This window comes from Syngnathoides biaculeatus, chromosome 13 (genome assembly GCF_019802595.1).
Source record: "Syngnathoides biaculeatus isolate LvHL_M chromosome 13, ASM1980259v1, whole genome shotgun sequence".
Classification (NCBI taxonomy): Eukaryota; Metazoa; Chordata; class Actinopteri; order Syngnathiformes; family Syngnathidae; genus Syngnathoides; species Syngnathoides biaculeatus.
In genome coordinates, this window is record NC_084652.1 from 1700538 (window position 1) to 1711284 (window position 10747).

At 43.1% G+C, this 10747-nt stretch overlaps 1 protein-coding gene across 2 annotated transcripts; it reads left to right on the forward strand.

The window, feature by feature from the left end:
* The first annotated feature begins 79 nt into the window (after positions 1-79).
* Positions 80-10537, forward strand: ro60 (Ro60, Y RNA binding protein). 2 transcript variants are annotated; one of them, XM_061840273.1, is made up of 9 exons: positions 80-189; positions 1892-2492; positions 3762-3982; positions 4045-4191; positions 5040-5177; positions 5246-5362; positions 6957-7073; positions 7223-7369; positions 8841-10537. In XM_061840273.1, the coding sequence occupies exons 2-9, from the start codon at positions 1910-1912 to the stop codon at positions 9003-9005; spliced, it is 1635 nt and encodes a 544-aa protein (XP_061696257.1). In that variant the 5' UTR covers positions 80-189; positions 1892-1909; the 3' UTR covers positions 9006-10537. The 2 variants fall into 2 exon arrangements, with proteins under 2 accessions (XP_061696257.1, XP_061696258.1); XM_061840274.1 differs by having other exon boundaries at positions 8157-8983.
* The last annotated feature ends 210 nt before the right edge of the window (positions 10538-10747 follow it).

The following is a 10747-nucleotide window of genomic DNA, read 5'->3' on the forward strand; positions in this document are numbered from 1 at the left end:
GAGACCTTTCAATTGCGTGCGCGTTTCCGACCTCTCAGGTTGAACTCAGTTTCCCGGCTTGCATTGCGGGCCAGCCTCCAGTTGCATCTCTCTCTGTCTCTTTCTATCTTTCTCTCTCTCTCCATCTCTGAGAAAACAGAGGGAGGCCTCTCTGGCCACATAAGTTCATCCCGGTGGCCGTATATCGCGGTAAGTTTGTCATTTGTGTCCGCGTCTTTTTGGAGTGCGACGTTTTCACGAGCGTGGGTCGTGCGCGGGTTGTTTTGGCACCAATGTCGGCGCAAATGAAGTGGAGCTAGCTTAGCAGGATCCGTTACGGTGCCCGTCCAGTTTTGCAAGTCCGGTCAAGGAAAGTTCCCACCGACCGCTCTCGTTCGTGCTGACGCGGAATATTTCCAAAATTTTCAAATGAATAAGGTGACCGGCTTATGCTTGCTTTCAGACTATGTTTTCTGAGACATAGCTTCGTTTAAATGACTTAAACCCCCTGCTATCCTAACCTGGTTAGCACACCTAAAGTAATAAAACCATAATAAAAACAAAAACAGAAGGAAATATACGACGAATAACTGGTCGTGTTCTCTTTGGTGAAGTTTACTCAACTCTCGGTTGTCCTTGCATCTGTTTTGGTGTATCATCAGGTCCGCTAATCGGCTTGAATCTATTTTTGTCAACGCAAGGACACCAACTGTTGATGTTTGTGTAGAAGTTGGGTCACGACAGACTCGAGCAGCCAATAAATCAACCAATGAAGGCTTGCAAGATCCTCCACTGGCCATCCAATTCCGAGGAGGTCCTCCTTGACCCGGGGCACACATTTCTCTTCCTTTTCATATCAGGATTTCCTTTTGATTGGGGAAAAAAATGACATTTTTACTAGTGTATTGTGTATGTACCATAACTGTGTATGACATCCATCCATTTCCTCCACAGTTTGTACTCATTAGGGTCGCAGTTCACTGTGTTTGAGGCGGGGTGCAGTACACCTCGTATCGGTCGCCAGCATCACATGGTTTATGGACGCCATGCCGTTACTCATTCCTGAATGGATTTCTTGGATTACCCTTAGACAGTTTTTGAGCTTTTTTTTGGGTGATAACAGGGTGCTCTCCAATGTGGGTCATTTCAGGAAAAAAAACAAAACAATTTTCTCTTAATAATCAAAGCCATGGCCATAAATATATCCATTTTCTGAGCTGCTTATTCTCACAAGGGTCACGGGAGTTCTGGAGCCTACCCTAGCTAACATCAGGCAGGAGACTGCTAGCCAGTCGCAGGGCAAATAGAGACAACCAGTCGCACTCACAATCACACCTACGGGAAATTTAAAGTCTCCAATCAACGCGTGTTTTGGGATGTGGGAGGAAACGAGTGCCTGGAGAAAAGTCACGCGGGTACAGGGAGAACACAGGCGGAGCTGGGATTTGGACCCATGTCCTCAGAACTGTAACCGGTTGTGTCAATTCGAACGTGAGGTTTGATGGTAACTTTGGGAAACGGTCATTTACATTGCATAGTGACATGTCGAAGTGGGTGACAGTCCACTTTTTCTCCAACTTTGTGGACAATCATTCACACTGATAGGCATGAGCACGTTTTGCACTGCATTTTTTTATCTGGCTGACTTCGTGCCACCATTATTGCGTGGTATCTATAGAAGTCATTATTACTATACAATGCCTCCGTTATGACAGCACACAAATATGTCACGTACATCACCTGGAGGAGTTCAGATCTATTTTTATTTAATAACATTATTAAAGATTTTTTATTCTGTAGTCTCTCTACATTGCATATTTTCACAGTTTGCGTTTGGTTTTGTTACGTATCCCCTGCAATAAATGGGGGCTCACTGTAAATTCCTTGAACTTGTCTCGTTCGCCTTTTCAAGGTTGTTCCCTGGGTGACAATGCAGCCGTCGGGAGGCTGCCCGTCCGGTCCGGACGACCAGACTTTGAACGCAGCAGGCGATTGGGGTCACTGGGAGGTCAGCGACAAGGTCAGGCTGTGTCGCTTCTTGTGCTACGGCTCTGAGGGAGACGTGTACACGGCCGCAGAAGGTTCTCACGTCGACATGGGGCGGGCAGGAGCCCTGCTTTCCATGCTTCAGGAGGGCCGAGGCATCGAAGCGGTGAACGAAATCAAAAGGTTCGCTCAAGACGGACAAAGTGTCAGACTCGACCCCTCCATTTTTGCGTTGGCGCTGTGCTCCCAGCACTCTGAGATGGCGACAAAGCGTGCGGCATTTCAAGCTCTGAAGGACGTCTGTCGGGATCCCGCCCATCTGTTTTCTTTTATCCAATACAAGAAGGAATTGAAGCAGGACATGAAGTGCGGAATTTGGGGCCGTGCGCTGAGGAAAGCCGTGTCTGACTGGTACAACGCCCAGGATGCTCTCAGTCTAGCTGCAGCTGTGACCAGATGTAAACAGAGAGGGGGGTGGTCACACAAGGACATCCTCAGGCTATCTCATACCAAACCAGCTGATGAAGGTAAGGTCACACTAACCTAGCAAACATTTATAATAACTTAAAGCCCCAGTGACATGCCTATAAACATTCTAAAATAGATATTGTAATGAAAAATGCATATAGCATTATTTATTCACGACAATGTCTAGATGAAAAAATAAATATGAGCGGAGAGCGCGTCATCCATGCTCAAATTTGCCGAAGTCTCATTCGCCATTCAAGTGGTCGCCATATTGGCTGCATCTTCTGTCCGTGATGTCACACTGGAACATCCGCCTTTGAAAACACGCTGTACCCCTTACTATGGGAGACGAAGACGCCCTTTCTGACACGGAAGTTCTTTTCGAAGAACCGAATGAAGTGACCGGGAGAATATTACCCGATTGTTTCGACCCATATTTAGATGATATGCGGATCACGGCCAAACCGCATTTGGCCAAATCACCTCCCCTCTGCGGCGGCGATAAATAACGGAAGTTGCGAGCGACGACAACGCCGCCAGCGAGCGATGACGACGGCGCGGCCCAACCGCCTCCCCGTCCGATCCACCTCCGCGGTGGTGATTAAAAACAACTGCCCGCGAGCGACGATGGTGTAGCCAAACCACCTCCCCATCCGATCCACCTCCACGGCGGGGATGAGCCACCGCGGCCCGCTGCCGAGACGAGCCACCTAGCTATTTTGTAAAAGTATGAAGTGCGAATCCATCCTCCCGGGTGTTCGAGCAATATCCAGCAATGCAACGAGCCGGCATTTTGGCTAACACGAAGGAACAACGAGCTACCTTTCATCAGGGTAAAACTAGTATAAACAGACGAGCACGCTTGAGTGCGCTACTGCCCTGTACGTCACTTTCTGCTTCTTCTCCAAAACAAATCCCTCGCGAGGATTTTCATGGCGCGAGTGACAAGAAGCCATATATGTCAAAATCATGTTTTGTGGTGAGAAAATGGATGGCTCCATACCGGCTGCTGTTTTTTCATTAATAAAATACTAAAAATCATGCATTTCATGACAGTGGACCTTTAGGGACGAGCATCCAAATCAATTAATTGATTAAGAGCTGGGTCTGGATGGCAATTGGTCATGGGTGACTCTCAGCTTGAAGCAGTCGAGGGAAAATGGAGCGCAGAACTGGGCCGAAATCAGCAGAGGCGCCGTTGACTTTGTCTCAGTTGGTTTGTGAAGGCGGCACACCGCCACACTGAACATTCGGCCCTTCATCCACATCCGCCGAGGTCATTTTTGACAAACGTGACGGGCTTTTTTGTCTGTCTGTGTTCCTTTCAGCTATTGCTTTGATCAGCAAATATGTCGCAAAAGGTTGGAAAGAGGTCCAGGTTGCCTACGCCGACAAAAACAACACGGAGGAGGTTGTCAAAGTGCTGTCATACCTTGAAGTGGTGGAGAAGGTCAAGCACAGTTGTGATGAAATGGAGGTCATCAATTTGATTGAGGAGAACAAGTTGGGGAGGGAGCAGCTTCCTACTGACCACCTCAAGTCCAAATTAGTGAGTGTCCACGCAGTATTCCATTACATTGCAGACTTGTTACTAAAATCTGATCTTTTTAGGTTTGGAGGGGCCTGTTGAAGGATATGGCGATTCGGTCAGTTCTCCCGATCCTGGGAAAGATGACAGCCAAAAAGGTGCTTCAGCCTGGCTCGGCTGAAACCCAAGCACTGTGTGAGAGAATCCAGAGTGAAACCGCACTAGAGCAGGTACCACCCATGGACCTCCTTGTACACGTCCAGTGACTGTGTCTGTGGCTTGGAAAAGTATTCAGACCTCTAAACTTTTCACTTGGCAACCTCAAATTTAAATCCTTTCTTCTTTGCAAAATAACTCAAGATGGGATTTACACTTCAACAAGGTGCTCAAAAGACGGCAGAAACAGTTTACATTAGATTCTTTCTTTGTTAAAAAAAAGGGGTGAGTCACTCCCACCGAAGACATTTGAAGCAGTTGTTTTGCACTGCTTTTTTCTTTTGTTCCATTAACCCTACCTGTAGTTGCAAGTTACATTTTTTTTGTACGTTACGTACTTTCTGTGCAAATAAAAAAGTTTTTTCTTCACTCATTATTGCTTGTTTCAAGGTATTCTCCACTTTTGTTAATAAAAAAAGGTTTACAAAGCTGGGGGGCAAGTTGCTACAGATACGGCAATGCACTCCCAGCCTAGCATGCTCTACTACTAAAGCATACATTTTAAACAAAAAATAAATAATTTATTAAGTGGTTTAGTCGTATAAAGTATTTAAATTATACATGTAGTTCTACTGTGCAGTTTATTATCGGGAAAAGCTTTAAAAAAATGCTTTCAAAATATTTTTTTAGGCTTGGAACGCATTATTTCATTTTCCATTCATTGTAATGGGAAAACGCGCTTCGCTTTTCGAACGTTTGGTTTTTCAACCGGCCTTCTGGAACGGATTGTGTTTGAGAACCGAAGCACCACTGTACTTTGCATTTAGGCCAAAAGAATTCAGGTGGATGAATACCTTTTTCAGGGCACTGCGTATATAAGTTTATGTCATCAGAAATTGTCTTAAACGTTTTTCTTCCTTAGGAAGAGGTGCACCCTTTCAGCATACTCTTGGCTTCTGAACACTACAAAAGAGGTCAAGGCTATCAGGGTAAAACGAAATGGGCAGCAGACGGCAACATCCTCAAAGCCCTGGACGTTGCGTTTTATAAGAGTTTCCTGGTAGGTTGGCCGAATCGTCAAAAACGTCCACCTGCGTCGGACAACGGTGAACAATTGTTCTTTTCCAGAACGTGGAGCCAGTCGGTAAAAGTTTCGTTGTGGCTGTGGATGTGAGCACATCGCTGAGCAGTGTCGTCCCAGGAACGTCAATCAGAACGGCAGTCGCTGCTGCGGTAATTACTATGGTAAGACATGTACAAGTGAAAGCGCGGTTAAGCCAGCAGTTTTTTCAGACAAATCAAAGAGATGGTGTGTTGACATCGCATGGATTCCGACAGAATTCCTTTCACTGTGTGACTGTTTTTTTGTGAAAAGATGGATGCCCTGCGTCAAATTAATACGGGTATAATGTCGTGTTCAAAATTGAGCACAGCGCGGGTAGACAAAAACTCCTGGTTTGGTTTCAAAGAGCAGCGTGGATTTAAGTTTTCTGGTCAAGCGCTCAACGTTTAGGTTTTAATGGGAGAGCCGTCATCTCAAGAATATATGCGAAGATAAAGTCATCTGAATACATAATTGTGTTATTAAACTTGGAAGTGTCATTTGCTGTAATTAAAAAAAAAGGGAAACAAAATGTAAAAAAAAAACATGCATGCTGTAAAACCCCAAAATAGGCTGAGAAATATTATTGAAAATTTATTCAATTGCTATTTTTTTGTACTTAAAATATGATTTCATCTTTGTAGAATATAATTTGCTCTATTTGTTAGATGAATTTTGTTTACGATAAGGGTTTCCTTCTCTGTGTAAAGTTGGCATGCAAAATATAGCAAATATGTCTAATAACATTCAGAGTGAAGCGGTTTAACTGATGTATGGTATTTGTGTACCCAAAGTGTTCAATCATATGAAAAAAAACACCTGAAAAAATAGATTCATTCATACACTAATATTTTTATTTGTGTTATAAAATGATTTCAATTGGGAGTTATTCGGAACATTATTAGCTTGAATGAAAAGTAGGATAAGGTGGAAAAGGGAATCATTGAACTTATTTGGCGTTGTCAAATGAAAATATTCCTAAATTGCAAAAACTCTCCTCTTTCTTGACTGCTCCATTTCATCCATAAACCTACACAAAGTGAAAATATGGATCCAAAAATAGCACACAACAATCAGATTTTCCTCCTCCGACCGGTACGAAAGCAGACGTCACTTGCAGATCAACACATTTTGGCACATTTGCGGGACCTCCAGTCCAGTCCGTGCGTCGGTCACGTGACCTTTTTCTTAAAGTGGTGCGCCCGCCGACACTGGGTCTCCCTTTATGATCTCGACGCGTGGACCAATGCACTGGAGTAGCTGGAACCGTCACTACTATCGTGGTACAAAATAGTCCAATTAATGTCGGGAATTGATTGCAAATTCTACTTGTCGATGTAAACACAAAATGTAATCTGTCAAACAAATTTGCATTTTTACATTTGCTGATGCACACGTTTGAAAGTCTGACACGGCTGAATTGGAGATTGAAATAAAAACTTCAAATTCACTAGAATTGAATCATTGCGGGCGGCTGGAAAGCGTTGGGCTCACAGTTCTGAGGTCCCGGGTTCGATCCCGGCTCCTCCTGTGTGGAGTTTGCATATTCTCCCCGCGCCTGTGTGGGTTTTCTCCGGATGGATGGATGGATGAATGGTTGCTTAGTCTAATCTTTCAAAATCTTAAAAGATTGAGGAATGGCTCAAAAGATGGCTTTTCGACACTTTATGTGCTGTGATTTGTGTTGGCAAACAGGCGTTTCCTTGACTTACCTTTTAACGTTTGGGTCCACTGCAGGTGTTTGCAAGAACAGAGAGAGACACCCACGTGCTGGCCTATTCTGAAGGAGCTCTGGAGGTTTGCTCTGTATCGGCTGACATGAATCTGCTCCAAACAACCGATGAACTCGTAAAGGTAACGTCCTTGAAAAGATACTACCGTTTTTTTTTTATATTCTAATACAAAATCAGCGTAGTTCTGGTGCATACCAGCTATTTTGTTCCTTATTGTTGACCATCTCTTAGTCTTGAGCTTTGCCATTTGCATTTCATTGCACGTTGCAGATCCCCGGAGGAAGCACAGACCTCACCCTTCCCATCACATGGGCCATAGAAAACGGCAAAGCCGTCGATGTGTTCATCGTTCTAACCAACAACCCACTGTGGACTTTCACTACAAGCCCAGTAGAAGCATTGAGGAAACACAGAGAGGTATTTATTTAATTAGGTTTTTTTTTTAAATGCAGTAAAGCCTCGTTTCCCGTACGCCCACGACCGATTTTGTTATTCTCAATTCGAACATCACCCCCCCCCCCAAAAAAATCCTCAAAATGACATAACGCGCACAGCGCAACCAGCGCACTTTTGTTATTCTGTACAACGCAGCCTCTGTACACAGACGTGTCCCGGTAGTGACTGTTGTTTTTCTTCTTATGGAGGACGACCGTATTAACCCCCAATGATGGCTCCAAAGAAGGAAAGTTGCTTGTTTAAAGTTATTCTGCACTTTTGTTAGTAAAAAAAAGTTTACAAGGCTGGGGGTGAGTTGCTACAGATACAGTAATGCACTCCCAGCCTAGTGTACTCTATTAGTAAAGCATGCATTTTAAGCAAAAACTAAATATATTTCTTAAATTATTTTATTATCCAAAGTATTTAAATTATACATGTATTTCTACTATACAGTTTATTATCAGGAAAAGCCAAAAGAAAATGCTTTAAAAAGCCCAATTTTTTAGGCTTGGAATGCATTATTTCTTTTTCCATTCATTGTAATTGGAGACATCGATTTGGTTTTAGAACAAATCACTTCTCGAACCGTTTTCTGAAACGGATTGTGGTCAAGAACCGAGGCATCACTGTAATACAGTTTCCGAAATGACCACTGTGAAAAGATATGTTAATTTAATTTTGATTACCATTCCCGTGATTATTTCTATATGTAGGTTTGTGGTTAATTTAGCATTTTGTCGTATTTGTGTATGGATTGTCCGGACAGAAATCAGGACGCCGTTCCAAGTTGGTGATGTGTGGGCTGACGTCTTTAGGACACACAATCGCTGACACAGAGGACAGAGGTCTACTGAGTATCTGCGGTTTTGATCTCGGAGCCTTCCGCGTCATTCGTAACCTGGCACAGGATCTCATGTGAAAGCGTTCGGTCTCTCACTGGCATCATTTGACTGAAACACGAAGGAGCACAACCAACCGGCGTGGCTGGTGGTCCTTAAAAAGAAGCAGTCCAAAATTCATCATTTCTCTTTTGGATTTCGTTGCTGACGACGCGTCCAGCGGGCTGGACAGTCTCGGGATTGCAGTGCGCGTCTGTTTTTCTCACTTGAAAACGCAATTGTGGCGTCGGTTTGCATATTGTGCTGTTCAAATGTGACGCTCCAGCGCCAATCTCTTCATTTGCTGCTTAAATGCTGCGATGCTCGAGGGCCGTTCACATCATGACAGATGATATTGCTGGCGTTTGCTGCCGCTGTAAACAACCTCATGTAGCTCAATAGCTTTTGATTGGCTATTAGTAGCATCTTTGGTACTGATTGCACAATGTCTCTTCCGTGGACTCCATCTTTATGTCCTCACGTCGCTGACGATTTCCAGGAGCTCCAGTTCAATTGTTATTTACATTTTCATGGGAAATTTGTGTCAACAGTATGTCTTTTTTTTTTTGTAGGTTTTGCCATTTGCACAGTTGTTAATTTCAGCCCTGTTACGATTCCACTGCCAGCTCACCAGCTTCTCCATACATACTGCAGAAAGCGGCACGCCCCTGTCCAAATATGAAATTGTATTTCATTTGATTTTTAGTTTTTTATTGATCGGTTGCATGTTTCTTTGATTAGATTTACTTAGATTTGAGTTCTGTCTCACCCCCAACAATACTATATTTATTTTGGCTGTAGATGCAATCAAATTCCTGCTGGTAGAATGAAAAGGGACCTGTTAACACAATGTCAAATGCGCTGTAAATGTCCATCCATCTGTTTTCTTTGTCGCTTATCCTCACGAGGGTCGCGGGGAGTGCTGGAGCCTATCCAGGCTGTACGCCCTGAACTGGTTGCCAGTCAATCGCAGGGCACATAGAGACAAACAGCCGCACTCCCAATCGAACCTATGGGCAATTTAGAGTGTCTGAATATTGTTTCATATTTTTTGGCATGTGGGAGGAAACCGGAGTGCCCGGAGAAAAGCCACGCAGGCACGGGGAGAACATGCAAACTCCACTTAGGCGTGGCCGGGATCGAACCCCGGTCCTCAGAACTGTAAGGCCAACGCTTTACACGTGTCCTCCTCTAGTCAAATACTTGCCAGGCGAGTATTGGTGCTCTGAATTAGAGATACATTTTGAAATGTTTTCATGTGGAGTATTTGTGTGTGACTGTATGAATCTGAAAATGTTTTTTGTGTCGGGCGTGGGTGTCAAACTCAAGGCCCGGGGGCCAGATCTGGTCCGCCACATGATTTTATGTGGCCCGCGCAGCCAAATATAGAGCGTCAATTTCCATGATTCTTGCAAAAATCTGTACCAAAATGTCAAATTGTCATCTGTCATAAATGATAAAGTTGAGATATGACTAGCATTTTTGTGTTACCAAACGTGAACAGCTGAAAAACACATTCCCCTTGATTTCGGATTCCAAAAGTAATAAATAAATTGATGATGTAAATATGATGGGAAAAATGAGTTTGACATCCCTGATCTAGGAGCTCGTCTGAATCTTAGTATCACCGTTGTGGTTTTACTGTAATTTATCCAGGGAAAGCTAATGGTAGTTATTTAATACCATTTTATCTATGCTGAATCAGCATAGTGTTCGTAAGAGGGAATAACTAACAACAATATCCTACCAATAAGGAATTTAAATTAAAAATGTAATGTAATCATTGAGATAGCCGTATTAATAATGATTAATGTCGACCAAAGAAAAGGTTGATGGATGTTGTGTGGGAGGACATGAGGACGGTGGGTGTTAAGAGAGGAAGATACACGAGATTAGATGGAAAAAGATGACACGCTGTGGACAAGCCGAAGGGAAAATAAGAAGATAGCCGTATTAAAGTGAGTATAAGGCACATTTTTGGGGGGGCGGAACTAATCTGGTGTTTTTGGTTAAGTAAACGGGTTGACTTTATAGTCTACATTTGTTTTTTGTTTTTTCACATCTGTTTTGATGATTCTCATTCAACACTCACGCTTAGTCATTGTGTTAAATGATGACTTGATGATAATCCCTATAAAACATTTTTGATTGTGGTTTTATTGTGAATCCAAACTTGATAGATGAGGGTCTAAAAAAAACTAGCCAATGTGTGATATTAAATAGAACATTTTCCCAGTGCTTTTAGTACACGTTCTCACAGAATTTGACTGGTGCCAATGTAAAAAAATAATAATAATAAAGATTTGTATTCTAATGTCTCTATGTGTGTGCCTTTTCATCAATAAAATGGATTCAGTCTTTTGGAAATGAAAACTTGAAATTATGGGTGCTTGAGGCAAAAGGATATATATTTATGGATCATTTTCCTGCACAGTGCTAGTCTTTTGGTTAATAACAGTAGTAGACATTGGTAAAAACC